Below are 20,326 nucleotides of genomic sequence, written 5' to 3' on the forward strand. Positions count from 1 at the left end.
TGTTGTCAGTTTAGCTGTGTTTTGCTTTCAGACAGATTAAATTAGTTTTTTTTTATTTAAATCCCCTGTTGATGCACATCTGAACAAAAAACAACATCTTTCAAAAATAAACAACAATATTAACCTCAGTTAACCTATCAGTGAGAAATACGTTTACGTTCAGCTGCATCTTAGGATGTTTTTGATTTGTAAGCTCTAAATATGTGTTTGCTTACACATTCTAGAATAAAGCTAACCCTGGAAATGATATACAATATTTTTTAATCAGGCAAATGCAAATCATCATCATCATTAAATATGTTTTTCTTTTTGTATTTTTCCATTGCACTAAGTGATCTTAATGTTATTATATATATTTGTCTTTTCCTGTCCTTTCATACATTTGATCCATTATTTCACACTAAAGGATTAGTTAGTATATGTGAGATGTTTTGATTATTTCTTTTTAGTTCCATGTCTATGGCTTTATTCCTGTAAGTGTAGAGACAAGGACATACTGACATAGACGCAATGTCCCTGTGTGTCTGTGTGCAGATGTGAACAAGAAAAACAGACAAGTTAAGTAGCAAAAATGGGGGTGCTGAGCTACTGGATGCTGAGAGTATTCGGAGACGGGGGCTTCACCACCAGGTGCTTTGAAGAGTCCGACATGGGACTGACAACACCCTCTATCAGGTTCTTGTTGCAGTCGCCAATGCTGCTGTCCGAGGACTGTTTGGGGTACGTGGCACTTCCTGTCAGGTCCATGAGTTCCTCCAGACCTCGGTTGTCGTTCAGGACAATGTTCTGCATTTCGGTTATGGGCGAGAACTCTGGGATTGAGATCAGTTCTTCCTTTGAAGCTGGACTAAAGCATAAGTAGGAAAAAAAATCATAACTTTTTTTGGCTAAGTAAGGATTTTTTTTCTCAAGATGAAATTGTGATAGGTCCATGAATAAGGGGACTTACCTAACGTCCATTGACTGCACCTCATCACTGGAGCCGGAGCGCTTTACATCCAGAGGCTCCAGCTTGATAACTGGAGGGGATAAGCGTTCCACTGGCTTCTCAGAGGGTTTGACCACCTCCACCTTGTTCCCTGCTTTAACTTTCCCCACAGCTGATGCCTGTGCATTTAAGCTTTGCTGTTTGCCTCCAAGATGGTTGCCCACAGAGGTACCATCCTCACTGTGGTTGGCATTGGCCCCTGCGACCGCCTTCACAGGCTCTTTACGCTTTACATTTTCTCTGAGCTGCTTGTTTTCATTCAGGTCCACCTGCTGCTTTACAGCACCAGCTGGAGAGGTTTCTCTCCCAAACTGCCAGCCATGTTCTCCCTGCTGTTTGCCTGGCCTCTTTTCAGGAGTCACGTGATGAACCTTCTCCTCTTTACCCCCCATGAGCACTGCTGCATCTCTCTTCAGAGGAGAACCCCGTTTTGTTTCAACCTGAACCTGAAACTCAACCTTTACGCTCTCTTGTTTGATCACCTCAGCATTAGGTTTTATGTCCCCTGCGAAGAGTAGCAGATGTCACAGAGGGCTTTGTCTTAGTTAGACTCTCCAACTAAGTTTACAGTTGAGCTCAAATATGATTGCACAAACAATATATTAAAAATTAGAATCACATGTGGCATTTTAGGGGGAATTTTGCAGCCTAATTGTTATAAAACTCAGCAGTGACTGCTCAATCATCGGGAGCTTGCTCTGTGTGCGCAGTCCCCAAGAGAGTGCTTAGTGAAAGTTACAAGGGCATTTTCAAGAACAGACTAATTTTACAGTCAGCTTGCCCCATGGCACTGCTCTGCAGAAAAAAAGTCATTCACTGCAGATGCTTCTCCATATTCCACAAAAAGAGAATCCCTGTTACCTGAATCTTTAGCTACCATAAACTGTGCATTGATATTTGAATTTGTATTAAAAGTTGCAAACCATGCAAAGTTAGATGTAACTGGTAAATGGTGCAGCCTAAAACAGCAAACAACTGATATCAAAAAAAATTACTAAGCAGCGTTTGAAAATAAAAGTCCTTATGAACATTATTTGAGGTGTCAGGGTGAAACTACTGAAGAGTCAAATGTTTTTAATTTCATGTCACTCAAAGCTTCCATACTGAAATATTAAAATAAATTAATGAATGAGACAGACTTTTCCAAATCTCTAGGCTGGAATCAACTTTGAGCTCAGAGTACTTTTAAAGATCTCCTAATTATTTATTTAAAGTGGATCCATTAAAATAGTTAAGTCAGAAATCTGCTTCTAGGTGAGACCTTCAAATATTAGCAAACCAGATTTGTAATTTTTAATCTCTTTGGAGAAAAACCACATAAAACACGGCCTGTGACCTTGTGGAAGGGTGTCTGTCCTGAGACTGGAAGGTTGTGAGTTCAAATCCATGACCAGGTCCTACTAAAGACTAAAAATCTACATACATTTTGATATTTAGAGTAACCTATTGTGAAAAATAGTCTTTAAATTTGCAAATGTGTGAGCATCAGTTCTAAATACCCCCTAAAAACTGCCTGGAAACAAAAAAAAAAAAAATGCAGATAAAAGGGTTCTGCTGAAAATGCATGCAGAGTTTCATCTTCTTAGAGAGGTCATGGCATTGCTCACAGTGCAAAAAAATGAAGAAAAAAAATTCCTCAATGTATGGATCTTTGCTGTGCATTGCTGTTGAAAAGAATTCAGCTGAAGCAGCAGACTCAGAAGAAAAGTGCTGGAATGAGGATGCTGTCTCAAGGGGAGACTCAAGACAAGCCAACTCAAGAAAAAATAATCTATTTTTCTATTTCCCATGCTTGAGATTCACCGATAAAAAAAGTCAAACAATAAATCACACATGCCTTGTTTTCTCTCTTTTTTTTAACAGCCACAAGGCAATAAGCCGGGGGCAACGGAAAGCACGGAGGTCAAGCCAACGCAGAGAGTCTGCAGGGTGGTAAAGCACACACTGACCTGGCGGTGAGACGGACTTTGTCTCCACCTGCTCCTCCTTTTGATTTAAGGCAGAAAAAAGACGTTCAAACCACTGTCTCCCCAAGAATAGAATTTAATACATATAAAGAACAACAGAGAGTTTTGATAAAAAGAAATAAAAAAACAAAGCAAGCGTCTTGGTCATGTCATCAACAGGAGTTAAAGGCAGCAGGTCTACTTTGCGAGAACAGTCTCCTAAAGTACCTTCGTGTCAGCTTCACCTTTCCGTGTTCTCTTCATGATTTCCTCAATTCTCTGCAAAAGCACACAAAGATCCTTCGAATAGTAAACTTTCCAGTAATTGTGAAACTGTTATCAAATAAGCACCTATGTATTGCTGAAATGTACCTTTTTTCTGAGTTGCCTCTGCTTCTCCTCTTGTGTGAGCAGCTCTGTGTCTTGCTGCTGACGCTCCCCACCTCCTCGCGGCTGGGGCTTGACTTTGTCCATCTGTTCACAACACAGGAATGTGTGTTTAGAACCAGAAATGATACCACTTTACAGATTACAGGTAAAATCGTGACCTCTGTGTCCTCCTGGATCTTTAGCTCTTTTTGCTGCTCCACTTTTTTTGTGTTCTCCTCTTTTTTCTGTCCGGTTGATTCTTTCACGTTGTTCCTTCTCTCTTCTGTTGGATGAGCCTTCGCCTCCCGCTGCTGCTCCAGGGCGAGAAGCTTCTTCTGCTTTTCCTCCATCAATCTGATCAAGATGTTTTAATCGTTTTTTAAAAAAAATAAAAGCTTTTTCTTGACAAAATATATTATCATCACATGAACTTGCCTCTCTTCTTCCTCTTTTTTCCGTTGTTTCTCCTCCACTTCTTTTTGGGCTCGAGCTTGACGCCTGCGCTCTGCGAGCAGCCTGGTGGCCTCCTCTGCATCCGTTGTGCCAGCCAACTTCCCTGTGGGAGTGACTGGTGGAGAATCTGTCAACAACACAAGTTGAAAAAAGGTGTAGAACCTCTAGAAATCCACTTAACCTATCAGCAAAATGAGGTCTCCATGAGAAGCCTCACCTTTGTTTTTGTCATCACCCTTGTTCCCAGAGGAGTCCACTTTTATGGCCGTCTGGTTTCTTCTGTCAGGAGATTGACTCTTGTCCACAGTGAAGTTCTTGTCACACTGTTCACTTTTGCCAGACTTGCATTTTGTGGTTTCAGAGCTGCCATTTTTCTCCGCTTGGAAAGATGGGTTTGAGCTGTTGACGTCGGTGTTGTTTTTCTCTGCTTTGCACTTTCCACCCTTTCTTTCTTTACTGTCCTCCCTCCGATCTTCAGCTGACGGGTTGGTCCAGTGTCTCGTTGGAGAGCGGTGGTAGTGTTGGGGGCTGCCTGGAGACTGGGTGCGTGCCTTATATGCCAACCTGAACACAAGTGGAAATGTTTACAAAAACTGAATCTTAAGAAAGTAAAAGACCCTTGTTTCAAGAAAAAAATTCTTATTTTCTGTCTCGCAACAAAAATAATCTTATCAAGAAAGTTAATAGTTTAAGAAAAAATGTCTTGGTGACTAGAATTTTTTTTCTTAAAATAAAAAAAAGGAAATTTTCTTACCCCATTGACAGATTGTTTTTACTTATTTAAAGATTTTTGACTTAGGTCTAAAGGGCCTGTTTTTGCTGTGTGGCTTTAGAAACAAAAATTTTTGATGGACGAACTTCTAAAATGAAGCGAGTCATCTTACCTTGAGGTAGTGGGAGAATTCAAATGCTTTGGGACACAAGCAGGGGACTCAGATCTCCGCACAGGGGACCCACAACCGGGGGAAGCAGTTCTCTGATCTCTGCGCAGGCGCTCTTTCTGCAGTCAGTGTAAGGAAAACCGTTGAAATCTGTGTGTGTGTAAAAAGTGAAGATCATGGCATCCTGGAGGTCTGACCTTGGGAGTGTTTGGGGTGGACTGAGAGCCTCCCTGAACTCCAGTTCTGTAGTGGTCTGCATGGTTAAGTGAGTTGCAGAGAGGTGACCTGTGCGGGCTGCAGGGAGCTGCGTGACCACAAACATCTTTATATCAGACAACAGCAAACCAGACTTGCAGAGATAAATTATTCCATTATTTTGGTGAGACTCAAAAAAAAAGGAGACATGATGTGGAGAGGGAGATCAGTTTGCCTCTTAGTTTTTTGGTTGTTTTTTTATTGATCACTCGTGAAAATGTGTAGAATCCCTGTAATCTACATTCAATTTCTTTAACGACTTTAGAAAAATGTTTACTGTTACGCAAATATTAGTGCTTCTACAGGCAAAGGTAGCAGAGCAAGAAACTGAGAATCCATCGTCCGAGCAAAGAGCTGTCAGGCTTTTTGCAACACTTCCTCCCTTTGTGAGACTTGCTTTTCTGCTGAAAATAAAGCCCAGATCTCAGCTGAACACTGCCTGACAACTGAGACTCACATTACCAAGCCTGCAGCTGCATTTTGAAAAGCTCTTCAATCCGCCACACCACAACCATCCCTGAAGGTGTCACATCCACAAAAATAAAATCATTTATTTTGCAATATAGCTGCACTTGCAGTAGTCATTTTTCTAATTAGGTGTCCTTATGCAAAATAAGGAGAGACCAAGCTCCTACAAATGTGTATAATTGATTTTTTTATGTGATATCATTCTAAAAAACCCACATCTGGTTTATTGTTTTTCTTAAAGAAATGATAAAAAATAAAATTTATTTGCATTGTTCTATCAAAGTGCAATTTTTGATTCCACCTCAATGCATTTTTATGTGAGCAAAACTTCTGATTTATGAAAAAACACAGATTGCCTTGACACGGGTGCTATGCATTCAATGTGCACAGTTAGAATCTTTTTCCAATAGTTTATTTCTTCACCTGTCCAAATAGAAAATAAAGACGTTTTGCAAAGCAAAGACAGAGAAAGCAAACACTCCAGCATCTGATCTCATTCAAAGATTCCAGAAATAATCTGACATCCTTTGTAGCTACTCATCCAATTTCTCATTAAAACAGGAGTCTCGAAGGAGTGGGGACATTTCACCAGGCTGACTATATCTGTCCCTGTTTCCCTGCACTTGAATTCTAGGTCATCTGCGTTTTATCTCCAAAGCCGTCTGGTGCAGGCTGCACCACTTAACTGCTGTCAACTGCTGTGAGGACCTAATCCTGGGTTATCACAATCAAAAATGAAAGAAGCACTCCCAATTTATCAGCAAACTGTGAAAATAACACCTCCAGCACTTCAACCAATGAGATTTCCTTGTTTTGCAGGGATCTTCTGCCTATTTGTAATTACAGAGACGTTTACAAAGCTGCATCTAGAGGTTTTCTTCTGCGAAAGCCATGCTTTGATAGCATATGTTTCCGAAAGCAGAAACGTTGATCTGACACTGATGGATTACTGACGGATGACGGCTTTCTTCAGACTTGGATGGAACCTCAGCTGTCACATTGTCCTCTTTTCTCCTGTGAAGTGTTGCAACAGCAGGTGCAACACTTCTCTCTAAATTTGCAGCTAATGTTACACAAGTCAAAATATGCCATTAAAGAGTGCAATATGCATTTGAAACGTCAGTGTAGAGCTAAAACCTTTTTAAAAAGAAAACCAAAAAAAACACAAGAGCACAAACAGAAAAACGACAAATTAAGCACACAATCTGCTCTGCACAAATGTAGTTTACCTCAAGTACCCTCTGAAGTGCATGCACGAAACTTTAACTAACAGAAAGGAGGCAGTTATGTGCTTTTTTTCCATTGTTTTCTCAAACCAGATATTTGGATGTAGAGGAGGGGAGATGCATTTGGGAGGGCAAGGGGGCTTAACTTTACCAGATTCGCTGGCAGCAGGAAGGGGGGAGGCAATGCCATGGGAAAAGGCGGAGGCAGCGGAGAAGGGGAGTGGGGCATTCTCACAGTCACCTATAAGCAGCAGGCGGAGCAGAGCAGACAGAGCGTTACGAACAGTTTGTCTGAGCGGGTCCTCAATCAGCTGTGGACAGGATGGGGGTTAACATGCAGCAGGGATGTCCTGTGGGCCCACTGTGACTGAAAAAGGTCCCTTGTAGTGCTTTCAATTTTAAAGTTAATGAGACTTTTTTTTAAATATGATATTAGGGTGACTCTGAATTATAGTTTTCTGTAATACTTTAATATATTTTTACTATGACTACAGGTTTAAAAGCCATACAAATAGGGTAAGAGAACCAGGACATGCATGCAGAAGTAATTCCATCTTGTCACTTTTGGAAATCAGGGAATTTATGTTTTGAAAGTGCCAGCAAAGGCTTTTAGTAACAGTTTTTGTATGTATTGCTTAAAACTTGTTTCCATGCTTCCTGCATTCACAACAGGCCTCAGTTATCTCCAAATTCACATGCAGGCCTGACCTGCTCCTGGAGGGCAGCCCCTGTTCCAGCGTTTTGTTCTCTGCTCCAGCTGTAGGCTTCTCTCCAAAGAGCGTCTCATCAAGGCTTCAAGTCGCTCCTGAATGCAACACAAAGCATTGTTTTCATTTAAATGTCACCCCTTCCAAAATCTCTGATCAAAAAGGATTTAACATCAGCAACCATGTGTTTTGAATGTAATGGGGGGAAAAAAAACATCAGATTGGAACATGATCACTAGTTTTGCAGAAAACCGGTCAGCTGACCCTCTCTTCCTCCAGCTGCTGCCTCCTCTTCTCCTCCACTGCAGCTCTGCGCTGCTCCTCTTTCTGCCGCTGCTCCTCCAGACGCCTCCAGCGCTCCTCCACAGTGCGCTCGTACTGCAGCCGAGCTCGCCGTTCCTTCTCCCTGATCAACTGTTCCCTTGCCACTGCAAGATTCCACAACATAAACGTATTATCTTCATTTGATTTTTAAACATGTATATTTATTTGGTTGTTTTAACTCTTAAAAAGTCTGCTTCAAATGTAGATGTCAAATGAATACAACAAAATGAAATAATGAAGATAGACGTCTTTGACTGCATGGACCACCTCCTGGAGCTGCAGGATTATCTGTAGACCCACTTCTGCAGACTCATTTTATACTGTCACATACCCTGACACATTTAATCCCATCTAAGAAACCAGTGAACTCAGAATGAATCTTTTCAAGTGAGCAAAGCCCTCACAATAGCCATGGAAAGAAACACGCTCAGTTTGATTTTGGATGAACTTCAGAGGAACCCAGAGGCGTTTGAGAGCTTTCCAGACACAACCAGGACATTCCCTACCCAGGCTTCTTTCCCGCTCTTCACGCCTCTCTTTGGCTAAACGCATCCTGTCATCCGTCTTCATGTAACCCTCCACACCTGGACGATGAGGAGACGGGTCAGTGATCAGAAAACAAAGAAAATACAGCTAAACTTTAGAACCAAACGTTATCAGAGCAGGAGCCCTCACCTTGTTTGCCACCGTGGCTGTTCCCGTTAGTTGCTAAGTGGGAGGGGGATGCGTATCCGTTCATGTGGGGCTTCTTGTCTGAGTTTGAAGGAGCTGCAGGATGGAGAAAGCACAGTCCGCATGGTTGGAAGGTGCAGTGCTTCTTTCTCACCAGCAGAGGGAAAGCTAAGCTGTCTCTGAAATGCTTTGGGTTGCAAAAGGTTTCAGGCCAAGGAAGAACTGCAACATAAGGAAGTAGAAGGGAGGAGGCTATCCTTATGTGGTCATTATTTCACACATGCTGGCAGTCCCTCCCTCTATGTCCCTCCTATACTATCTGTCCATGTGCAGACCTGCAACTGCAGACCGCAAGGATACTAGAAATTATGCTATCTAGCAAATCATTAAATAAATGACTTTCATCAAGAGGAGATCTTCTAAAAAGAAAGCAAGATTTATGTGACAGAAGCCAGAGAGATTACTCACTACTCCTTCCTGTCCGAGCTGGAGAGCTGTGGCCGTTTGTTGGAGATTTCTTGTCAGGGAGAAGAGTGATGGATGGTTGAGGCATCTTTTCAGCTAATGGAAAAAACAAAGCAAATGTGATGAAAAATATGGCATTGTTCTTTTAAACTACCAAAGGAATTCTTCAGTGTCATTGAGCTAGTGTGGAACAGTGACAAAATGTATATCAGTATATCAGTTTGAAACAAAATATCACATAAAAGTGAAATAAAGAAAACTCTAAATAATTTAACAAATATAAATTCTTTTTCAGCAATTTTCCCAATAGATCTTGACTCAAACTTGAACAAGGAAAGTTTGATTGGTAAAAAAATGTTTATATATATATAAAGAAATCACAAAAGTAGATGTTGAGCAAGTGAGATAAAAAAAAGTGTCATTTTTAACAGCTCAGGTGAAATACCAAACTGTTTTCCTCCCAAATTAGAGATTAATTATTTAATAAACAATATTGATACCATCAGTTGATGTTATTTCCCCAATACTTTTAAAGAAAAAAATAAAAGAAATAATTGTGCACTGTATATGTTTTCAGATATACCAAGTTAGAGATTAATAGATAGATAGATAAATACAGATAGGTATTAAGGATGTCACAATTATCAGTTGAAAAGTGAACTCTTTGTTACACCATTAAATCAATTTTCAGGGAATGTGAATTTTTGTATCCCTGCTGTTTTTGCACTAAAGTTGTCAAACAATTGTGCAAAACTTTGTAAGGGTTTATATTTACTGTTTTCTTTTATTACAGCAGGCATAGTATAAGCTAGCTGAAAGTTTTTTTCGTTACTCCCTTATTTATATTTTTGTGAAATTTTAGTTTTCTTGTTGTTGTTTTGTAACACACAAATCTTATATTGAACCGTGACCCAAAAATTGAGGTCTTGAAGAATGCAAATCGTTGCATCCCAAATAGACATACAAATTTACCTATAGAAAAGAAAGTACTACTAAAATGTTCTGAAACGGAATGTTCAGATGTTATTAAAGTCTTGCTCCTTTTTCTAAATGCTGACTTTAATATTATTCCACTTTTCACAGATCTTTTTAAATTATTTTTGAATGATTATTATTATTTTTTTTTTTTAAGTTTTAGGGAATAATAAATGTTAATTTATCAAAATGCTATTTCTTTTTCGCAGTCTTTCTTATTATTTGGTTAGTGTTTTGTTTGGTCAACATATTAACTTCACCTCTCCCCTTTTACCAGATTTATCTGTGAAACTGTTTGTTGTTAGAGCTTTTCACTAAACTGTAAGTGAAGCAATGAGATGAAGACGTGATGAGACAAAGATGGAGGAAGAAGAATTCCATGTGGATCTTTGTTTTTTGTCATCATATGATCAGATCACAAAACAAACACTTTGAGACACAAATGCACCAAAGTGGGTTTCACAAAACATTTCAGATGTACACTTTCTCAAATAGTGAACAGAACGAATGTGTCCTAGTTTGATAATCAGCCTGCAATGAGATCTTCCTCCACCTATAGGTTGCCAGAATGAGGATGAGGTCTCCTGGTTTTACAGTTTTGATGCCAAATAGTTTAGGCATGAATTTGACACCATAGTCATGCTCCATCATGACCGAGCTTTTAACCTGCAAAATCAACTAACAATGGTTTGATGCGCATAAAACGATGGTTAATCCGCGCGCCTGCTCATCCAGTCTCCCCCTCTCCCCCCTATCCAGCGAATCGAGTCACGTCATCATCGCCAATTACAGTACCAGAAAATTCGCTTTGAAGCGCATCCCAGCTCTGATGCTGAGAACCTGCCCCCATAAGAGACCGCGCTGGCACACAAAGAGAAAAGAAAAGGAAACAAAGAAAATCGCACTTATTTTGCTCGTATTTAACATCAAGTCCCTAGAGCACTGATTAAAACAATCACCAAATTAAAGACGCATTTTATTTACAGCCGCAACTGAAATGTGCCGTTAGAAAGGCCAGGAAAAAAAGCGGTAAAGAGCAGTGATCGATGCGCAGCCGGAGGCAAAGCGCAGGAAGTCAGATGCGTCATCCAACAGTCTGCTTTAAATCCTTCCGCAAACGTACTAATACTGATCAGATTGACCTCAGTAAAGACTGAATCAAGCTTACCTGTCGTTGCGCTCGGCGATGTGACCATTTTGGCCATGGCAGCAGGTTTGTGTCGCAAAGAAACGAGCGCGCGGTCAACGCAGCCAGTCCGCAGTGAACGTGCGCAGGTTCTCCTCCACAGGGAGGACAGCAGCAGCCGGCTTCAACGACAGTTTCGCTCCGAAGACTGGGATCATGAGGAGATCGATGCTGCTGGGATGGGACGAGGGCGCGCATGCGATCGGGTTTACAATTATGAAAGTCAAGTGTGCCAATCCGCGTGAGCGCGCGCAGAGATGCAGGCTGGCACCGAGATTCCTGCTGCTCCAATACAAATCACTGTCATCTCTGACTCCAGTATTTGGTTGGATATTTAAGATCAAGATTGGAAATTTGTCCCAAATGCATACAACGTGCCTTACCATGACCTTCTGAAAGTCGTAGCCGCCTTTAAAGCTACTCTGATATGTCTCTTTACAGCAACTTTATGATTTGCTTAACGTATCACTTGGAATCATTAAAAGATGGTTTTTAATTAAGCTAAAATGAAAAAAGCAAAAATATCAATGCATTCCCAATTGTTTACTCTAATCAACCTTCTTATTCCTTTTTTCTTTTCTTTTAGAATCTATAATTGTAAAAACAACGATTGGTTTAGATTTAGGCTTTATTTGTGTTGACTGTATCAGAAAACTCAAAAAAATCGGACAAAAGTTAATTATACATTTGAATAAAATTCTATAGTTATTTTATTACGTTTATTTATTTATTTATTTATTTATTTATTTATTTATTTATTTATTTATTTATTTATTTATTCATTCATTCATTCATTTATTTACACAGAATAATACAGTGCAATAATGTATTACACTTGTTTTTGCAAAACCCCTCAAACCACAGGGGGGCAGTACTGTCCACGCTACAGTCATTACAGGCGCAGAAGAAGAATGCTGCCGGAAGGACAGGGGCTTTAGGAAGGACGGATTTCTGCCGACTGGAACCGAACCGGGAAAGATGCTGACTAATATATCCAGTCTGTTGAGGGCTTGCGCTCAGAAGAGTGTAAGTTTGAACATGTTTTACCCCACGAACTGCTTCAGTTTTGTATTTGTTGGTTTCCTGAAATAAGTTCGAAGTAAAAAAAAAAAGATCGGGACATCCTGGTTCTGACCTTGTAGGCCGAACTGCCAAATCTGGATCTGGCTTGGCACAAAAATAAGACAAATGCGTTTAAATGTTTAGTATTTGGGGAAGTTGACCGTTTCCGCGGTTAACAACATAACCGTTGCCACTGTTGTTGATCAGAAAAGTAGTTTACAGCACGAACTATATTTGTTGTTTAATAAATTATATAGAGACAACAAACATGAAACAACATAGAAATGTATGCTAGCAAAAACCAGCAACACCTAAAATGTATTTGATAGACACCTAAACTACTATTTTTTGAGAGCTTCCTGTGTTGTTTTTGCTTGTTTTGAAACTGAAGTAGCTGTTTGGGGAAGAAATGCCTGAAGAAACAGCATTTTTCCCCATAAATGATCTTTTTTTTTTGTTTTTTTTATCACGATTCATTGCTGGTGTTAAATCTAAGCTGACTGGTTCTGAAACCCAAACTGATTAGGAAGATTTGCTGCTCTTCTGTCACTGAACAACAGGGCGCTGCAGCAGCAGTCTCCGTGCGCTCCTATTCAGACTTCACAACCCAGGCTACTTTTGAAATAAAGGTAAGCTCTGAATCCAAAGCTGTGGTGCCTGTTGCTCTCCCAGACGTGCATTCATATTTGTGCTTTTTGTCGCCGTCAGAAATGCGACCTCCATAAACTGGATGAGGCTCCGGCCACTGAGGTGGTGATGACTCGTGAGGAGGGCCTGAAGTATTACCATATCATGCAGACCATCAGGCGGATGGAGCTGAAGGCTGACCAGCTGTATAAGCAGAAGATCATCAGAGGGTTCTGCCACTTGTATGATGGCCAGGTTAAAGGAGCTCCTTCTAATTCTCATTTACACAATTGAAGTCTTGCAATTTCTTTACCTTGAGCTACTTGCGTCTTCTCATAGGAAGCCTGTGCTGTTGGTATCGAAGCATCCATTAATATGAGCGATCACCTGATCACTGCGTACCGTGCCCACGGCTACACCTACACCCGGGGAGGCACTGTGAAGAAGATTATGGCTGAACTCACAGGTGTGTCAGCAGTCCAAACTGTTCCTATATAATGCCTCTCTGACACTGTTTCTGGATTTCCTCTGTGGTAGTTTGTTTTTTTCATTTGATGATACTATTGTAACACATTTCATTCTATGAAAATCTATACATTTGTCAATTGTTGGCATCTGGTGCAGAACAGGAAAGGGCTCGGACTGACTAAAAGCAGTTGGTTTCAAAGTAAAAGTCTGACTTATCTACCTCCAAAACAACCGATAAACTAAACTCCCAAACTTATAGACTCACATTTGCTCTTTAAAACTTGCCAGACCTTAACTGTAGATGCTCCTGCTTTGAACTCTGTAAACTTGTTTCTCATCTCAGGAAAAAAACTAAATGCTCAGTAGAAAAGAGAAACAATTTCTGGAATGTTCCCTGACATAATTTGTCTTTGTGTGTGGGGGGTTATGTACAGGTAGAAGAGGAGGTATTGCAAAGGGCAAAGGAGGTTCTATGCACATGTATTGTAAAAACTTCTATGGTGGAAACGGAATCGTTGGAGCTCAGGTATGCGACCACAGACTGCTTGAAGCCTATGGTTAATGGATGTGTAAGGCTTGCATTTTCTGCAAAATCTGTGAACTATTGTCCCGTGACAACAAAAATGTCTAATCTTTGGAAAAATCATCAGCTAATCTGTCTTTCGTTTCTCCTCTCAAAACTGAACTAAAGTTCACAGATATTTTAGTGTTTTTGGTTGATTTCTACATGTATGCAAACATTGAATTTGAAGCAACCTTTTTCAAATCTGTCATGTCTGGTTTTCTTCAAAGCCTGTGCATAAATGCTTTGAGGTGTCTTCAGAATACATCCAGGGCTGGAGTCTATTTACTGCAAAATATTTGTTTGTTTGTGTTTTTAACACAAATTTCAAAGTAAAGCAGAGTTTTCCCATTATTATATTAGGTTGGCATAAAGACAACTATGTCTCATAAATAATACCTCATGTTTTTTTATGGCAATTCATGTCTTAAAAAAATCAGAACAGAGTGAATTGATCTTTTTGCTCACCGAAAGAAAGGTTAAACATCTTTCCCTTTCAGGTTCCTCTTGGTGCTGGTGTGGCGCTGGCCTGCAAGTATCAGGGCAACAATGAGCTTTGTGTCTGTCTGTACGGGGATGGTGCTGCCAACCAGGTATGACTCAAAAATCATCTTACTGGTTAGTCTGACAGAGTATCACTTTAAATGGGTCAAAACGTATATTTTTATGTGATTTACACAGGGTCAGATTTTTGAAACGTACAACATGGCATCTCTGTGGAAGTTGCCCGTCATCTTCATCTGTGAGAACAACAGGTACGGCATGGGCACATCAGTGGAGCGAGCTGCAGCCAGCACAGACTACTACAAGAGAGGAGAGTTTATTCCTGGACTTAGGGTACGCTTCATTCTTTTAGCCGTCTATCTGTTCTTATACTGACACAGAGATTAAAAGAAGCAAAAAGAATGCTTACTTCGACCAACGCTTTTATTTTCATTATATTTCAGAGCAGCCCAAGTTAGACAGAAAAAACAACATGTTTTTTTAAAGTTTAAAATCAAGTCCTTAAACGTCTCTGCATCTTTAGAAAAGACCAGGTCCGGCATCATATTTAGAAATTATTTCACAATTCAGTTTAAATTTGGAAAAGCCAAGGCCAGTTTTGACCCAATTTAACCTTTATATCTCCTTCATCTCCCAATTTCTGAATCTACTTAATGCAGACGACTGCAAACAACTTTGGTTTTATTATTTTCTGACACTAAGTTATGCAAGAGTTTCTTAAATTAATCTTCCCTCTGGGTTTTCTTTTAACTAAGGGTAACACTAATGCACAGTTGTGTGATTGTAAAACATCTGCACGCTTATCCTCACTTTTAACAATAACAAACTGTCTGATTCTTAAAGCTGGAAGAAAACTGATTAATATTATTCTAAAAACATTCTTTAAAAATATCAAAAATAAATATTTGAGGCTTTTAAAAATGCATTTGGGTTTATTGTCTGGTTAGAAATTGTGTCTGAACACCTAATTTAAAAACTCATCACTTTTCGAGCTTTAAACTTCAATAAGTTGTCACATTCTTTGTTTACTTCTTAAAATGATTGCATTATTTATCCATTGAGTTTTTCCATCCAGTAAAATGTTCTACCGTAATTTACTTAAAAAAACTTTCAGCATTTGTTAAATGCAGTTGCATCACAAATTATACCCCCCCCCCCCCAAACTAAGCTCATATGAGCTTTGCTGACCTAATTTCTACTGTATTTATGAATTTATAGTTACTTAACAAAGAAGCTCTAATTTCAGGGTTTTATTTTTCTTTCAAGGTTGATGGGATGGATGTTCTTTGTGTTCGTGAAGCAACAAGGTTTGCAGCCGAACACTGCCGGTCTGGCAAGGTTTGTTTAGACACTAAATCTGAAAAATGAAGAAGTTGTGTTAGTCCTTTTGAGAGTTTGTTTGTCCAACTGCTCCACAGGGCCCCATTCTCATGGAACTGCAGACATACCGCTATCACGGCCACAGCATGAGCGATCCTGGCATCAGGTACATTTAATCCTCATTTGTTCTTGAGTTTGTCATTGTTGAATTGTCAATAAAGCTTTATGTTAATGTTGTCTTATCTGCTGCTGGCCCCCCTCCTGCTTCTGTCTTTCTGTCCCTTCATAGTGACTTTGCAATGCCCTGACCTCAGATTAAGGATGAACTTAACACAAATAACTAATACTGGTTGTTTGATTGATCAATGCATATTTGTTTTGTTTTTCCCTCTCTTTTCATTTGAATTATCCTAAAATATTAACACCAAATCTGATAAGTGCTAATAATGATCTTTACCGTATAGAAAAAATGATTAATAAAGTGCGTTTCTACAACATCGCCGCACCAATCTTTGCCTTTGTAGCTACCGGACCCGTGAGGAGATCCAGGAGGTTCGCAGTAAGAGTGACCCCATCTCTCTGCTGAAGGATCGTCTCCTCAGCAACAACATGGCAAGCGTGGAAGAGTTGAAGGTAATATTTGAGGCTCAGTGACAGCTACCTTTAGCTCATGTTTGTTTGGGAAATACAGATCTTATTTTAAAGACAAAAACCTCTAAGAGTCCAGCTGTTTATATGGTAATTATACCATAATATCAGCAATAAAATATTTTCTTCCATCATTCAGTCTGTAGCTTATTCTATGTTCCAGTGCAAAACCTTTCTTTTTTAAAGTAAGCAGTCCAGAGTAGAGCTCTTAACATTTCAAAGACATTTTGTAAAATTGCAAACATGGTTTAAATTTTGCATCCCGTAACATATTTGCTGCAATTATCTATAATATTAACTTTTGTGATACTAAAAATAAGAGGTTTTTTTAAGCTTGAGCTGTAAACATTTGATTACAATCTTTGATTACAATCTTTATTATATCACATTTAAATGAGATTTATAATTTCAGTTGTTAGATATGTCTCGGCAAGATGCCTATTAAGACATATTCAGTAATAATAAGTAATTTGAATTTTTTATTTTACTGGTTGTCAGTTAGGCTTAAGTCTGGGTTCTGTTCATGTTAGTTAAATGTTTGTTACTGTCTCCTAGGAGATCTAAACAAATAACCAAAACTCCTGTTTTGTATTATTAAGGTTCTCCCTAAAAACATTTCAGAATCACAAAAAATGTTAACTACTTTTTGTATTATGGTTCTCTCACTCATTTACTTGCTTACTCATCAGTACTTGTTTTTACTTACTTACTTAATTAGCTGTACTTATCAGTAGTTACTTACCCACTTACTTCGCTGTACTTACTTAATTAGCGGTACCAACTTATCAGTACTTACTTACAGCTGTACTTACTTGTCAGTACTTGGCTCTACTTACTTACCGATACGGACTTACTTTTTTTCATTGAAACATTGTGTTTTCAACCTCACTGGCATAACTTAGATCTTTGGGACACAAATATTACGAGTAGATATAATCTAAAGAATGCATATGTCTGACATCTGTCCCTGTTGTGTTTTTCTGTTTAGGTGATTGATGTGGAGGTGAGGAAAGAAATTGAAGATGCTGCTCAGTTTGCCACCACAGATCCAGAGCCACCTCTGGATGAATTGTGCAATCACATGTTTTCCAACAATCCACCGGTGGAGGTGCGTGGCACGAACCCGTGGGCCAAGCTCAAGTCTGTTAGCTAAACTCTTTGTTCTTCTGTTACCTCATCAGCCCAAAACATATTCAATACCCATTTTATTTGTAAGTAAATCACTAACAGCTACATTGTACCAAAAGTTCTAACCTCAGTTGAATTCATGAAATCTGCATTTAAACAGCTGGAGGGCCTTTAGCACATTTGCAGAAACTCAGTCTTTGTCTTTTCCTGTCTGGGATTATTCATATCTGCACAAATCGTTTTTGAGTTGTAGAACATACTCCATGTTCTTGACATTGCTGTAATGTATGGTGACCCTTTGTAATACATTTTAAATGTTACAGAAAAATAATGTGAGAAATTATGTTTTATAATTTGGATAAACCTCAGATAGACCTCAAGTGAATTTTCTCCAACTGTTTCATTGAGGAATTTCTTTTATTTTACCTTATCTATTGATAAAAAAAAAAAAAATTACTTCACCTTTTAAATTAGTTTTATGTACTGAGGTTTACATACTAATAATTCACAGAACATTGCAACTCTGTAAAATGTGTTTGAAACATCCTGTCATCAATCTTGGTATCTGTGGGTAAAAGGTTCAGTCCTCACGTGTTCTCTGAAATAAAAAAGCAAAGTGGCTCCTCCTCTCAAAAAAACATTGTGTCCTAAAAAACTCTTCTTTTTCACATAAATCTACACAATAACTGTATAATTCACTCAACATTCTTTTGTCCCCGTGGATACAGAAACATGACAAAAGGTAGCAGGTTAGTGCTTGACTGTTTTGCTTTTTTTATAAACCAGTTTTTCTTTTTGTGTATAAAAAGGGGCAAAGAAAACACTAAAAACATTTATTTTGCCAAACCAAAGATCTGCCTGACAGACCTGCAGCTATGAAGCGAAAGGATGGGGCTCTGAAGCAGGACTGGACTGTTTACATCTGTATTCATTTGAGTAAACCCACATTTTGAGCTCAGTCTTTTTGTTTTCCATATTTGAGAAAAGGTCATTGGATTCCCCTTAGCAACTGCAGGAAGCATAAAACTGGTCACATCAGATAATTGATGTACATCCATCCAGGTGTGATGGTGAAGTTCCCTTTTCAAACCTAAGAAACATGAGACATTGAGTTTTTAGCTCTGCCATAGCTAACTTACAATTTTTGAGGATAACTGTAAGAATAAATTGTTTTTGGTTTAAAAAATTTCAGGTTCACGTTGATTGTTTTATGAAACCCCTTAGGCAGACCAGAAGCCGGGGGGGGGGGTGTTCTTAATACAAAATGTTGCTTTTCACTTATCAATTCAAGTCTTTGTTCAACTTGAAGTGGCTGATGTGATTATTTGGGGAAAACTGTTGCATTATGGGGAGATGTAATTAATGCAAGGGAAGAATTTATGTTTCTGTGTAATAAAAATGTTGGAAGATATCGTTGTCTCTGTTCTTTGAATGAATGTAATGGTTATAACACCTGTAATCCATCACATTAACTGCTGAATTAAAAATGTAAGGCAGCACCCTTGTGGTTTTTCTAATTGAAGCTCAATCATTTCTTTTATTTGATTTATGGGTTTATTTCAATTTGAAAATTAGTTTTTAATTGTAGAACATACAACAAGAAATCTCTCAGATATAACAAACTCATTTCAGGAATAAAGTAATCAAGAAAAAAAAGAATATTTAAGGAAATGCCATCCTCTTAATATAATTACTCATATTCATAAATTGAGACTGTTGCTATATTTACAATATAGCCTACACTTAGGTCCCATTAGATACATGAAATATGTTTATCAACGAAAATCAAGTAGAGTTTGATTTATAGCTTGGAAGGGAATGTGAAATGGTGAATTTATATAATCCCACCCGTATTGAATGATTTAATTTTATAGTTTTGCTTAGTCGTCATAATCCAGTTCTTACCAAATCAAAAGCAGCTCTTTTGTCAAGTAACAAAACAGAGTGGTGCTTGATTTTCCTCAGGAAACATTCTTTCATAATATTAGTAAACAATAATAGGATTTGCACATCATGTAAAAGCTGTGTGTTGAGCCCATTCTGTAATGTCGGGTTACAGTTGAATTGAATGAAAAGGTATACTCGTTTATTTTTTTTCTTGCAAAATTTCAAAATAAAATGTGATATAATGCCAAAATGGCATTCCTGCATTTCTTTGATTACATTCAAATAAAACAAGAATTTTGTTTTGCCACTTTTTAAATACATTGTTCACTTGAAAAAGCATTTGCATTTAAATACTGAAAAAAATGAAACATTTGACTATTTAACGAGTGTCAACTTATTCCTACATTATTTAACTTTAAATAAAGTACTTTTTGTCATCATTTAAATGGTTTATTTTACAATTATCCTCTACAGTTATGAACACATTTTAAAATTACAATTAAATGATTTCCATTACAACCAGGAGAGGAGAAAACAGGAATTTCTCAATAAAATGTCATTTCACCTGTAATCATGTGACTGTTGCTTGAAAGACAAAATAAAAGACTCTGGAGAGGTAGACAGGGGTCTGCAACCTTTAGCACTGAAAGAGCCATTTACAATTTTGTTTTATTTTTATTCTGACAGCAGCACATGCATGTTCCTTTCAAAATAAAATAACACGATCCCCCCTGATGCAGCAGATTTACTAGCAGTTATTCTAACCCAAGACAATTTAAGAAAATTGGTCCTGAACTAGACACTATTTGCTGCAGAAAATAAGAATATGGGCCAGAAACTCCAATAATAAACAGTTCTGACAATTGATTTAACCGTCACTTTGCTTGGTCTTTTCGCATTTTGGAGGATTGATCATAAAGCACACAAGGGCTCTTACTTTAGTGTAATGTCCGGAGTGGCTAAAAAAGTTATTTTATTATTATAAGACTACCTCATTAAAAAAATTTAAATGACATATTTTAATTAACACACTGATTATTTATTCAAACTATTGTCATTTTTCTTTAAAGCCAAAGAGTCACAATGAAGGGATGGAAGAGCAGCATGTGGCTTCAGAGCTTCAGGTTTGCACACCTCTGTTGAGGAGAATGCAGTCCAGACGGTGGCAGTGATGCTCCAATCAGCAGTCCCGCTTTCATATAGTG

General features: G+C 38.5%; 2 protein-coding genes across 4 annotated transcripts; one reads left to right on the top strand and one right to left on the bottom strand.

The window, feature by feature from the left end:
- Positions 1-438: 438 nt before the first annotated feature.
- map7d2a (MAP7 domain containing 2a) lies at positions 439-11,032 on the bottom strand. Of its 2 annotated transcripts, XM_011483478.3 has the most exons (17): positions 10,898-11,032; positions 8,758-8,850; positions 8,293-8,385; positions 8,124-8,201; positions 7,558-7,721; positions 7,295-7,391; positions 6,738-6,827; positions 4,835-4,941; positions 4,641-4,756; positions 3,974-4,320; positions 3,739-3,883; positions 3,483-3,657; positions 3,307-3,408; positions 3,163-3,213; positions 2,938-2,974; positions 950-1,493; positions 439-847 (listed from the first exon to the last, which is right to left on the bottom strand). In XM_011483478.3, exons 1-17 carry the CDS (start codon positions 10,932-10,934, stop codon positions 586-588), a joined length of 2,538 nt encoding a protein of 845 aa, XP_011481780.1. In that variant the 5' UTR covers positions 10,935-11,032; the 3' UTR covers positions 439-585. The 2 variants fall into 2 exon arrangements, with proteins under 2 accessions (XP_011481780.1, XP_078786712.1); XM_078930586.1 differs by lacking the exon at positions 6,738-6,827.
- On the top strand, positions 10,844-18,645 carry pdha1a (pyruvate dehydrogenase E1 subunit alpha 1a). 2 transcript variants are annotated; one of them, XR_013647370.1, is made up of 12 exons: positions 10,844-10,942; positions 11,780-11,941; positions 12,538-12,606; positions 12,686-12,859; positions 12,944-13,070; positions 13,507-13,598; positions 14,135-14,227; positions 14,316-14,471; positions 15,405-15,476; positions 15,557-15,624; positions 15,748-16,091; positions 17,095-18,645. XR_013647370.1 is itself a non-coding variant. In XM_004076357.5 (12 exons), the coding sequence occupies exons 2-12, from the start codon at positions 11,894-11,896 to the stop codon at positions 17,257-17,259; spliced, it is 1,173 nt and encodes a 390-aa protein (XP_004076405.3). In that variant the 5' UTR covers positions 10,844-10,942; positions 11,780-11,893; the 3' UTR covers positions 17,260-18,645. The 2 variants fall into 2 exon arrangements, 1 of the variants encoding a protein (XP_004076405.3); XM_004076357.5 differs by having other exon boundaries at positions 15,983-16,091.
- Positions 18,646-20,326: the final 1,681 nt, after the last annotated feature.

The sequence above is a fragment of the Oryzias latipes genome, chromosome 14, assembly GCF_053564925.1.
Source record: "Oryzias latipes strain Hd-rR chromosome 14, Olatipes_Hd-rR_3.1".
Lineage (NCBI taxonomy): Eukaryota > Metazoa > Chordata > Actinopteri > Beloniformes > Adrianichthyidae > Oryzias > Oryzias latipes.

Coding starts and splice junctions, on each gene's coding strand:
- pdha1a (XM_004076357.5), top strand. CDS start 11,894: ATGCTGACTAATATATCCAGTCTGTTGAGGGCTTGCGCTCAGAAGAGT. Junction 11,942..12,537: donor GGGCTTGCGCTCAGAAGAGT/GTAAGTTTGAAC, acceptor ACTGAACAACAG/GGCGCTGCAGCAGCAGTCTC. Junction 12,860..12,943: donor GCCACTTGTATGATGGCCAG/GTTAAAGGAGCT, acceptor GTCTTCTCATAG/GAAGCCTGTGCTGTTGGTAT.
- map7d2a (XM_011483478.3), bottom strand. CDS start 10,934: ATGGCCAAAATGGTCACATCGCCGAGCGCAACGACAG. Junction 4,757..4,834: donor CCACCCCAAACACTCCCAAG/GTCAGACCTCCA, acceptor CACTGACTGCAG/AAAGAGCGCCTGCGCAGAGA. Junction 1,494..2,937: donor AAAGTCCGTCTCACCGCCAG/GTCAGTGTGTGC, acceptor TACTCTTCGCAG/GGGACATAAAACCTAATGCT.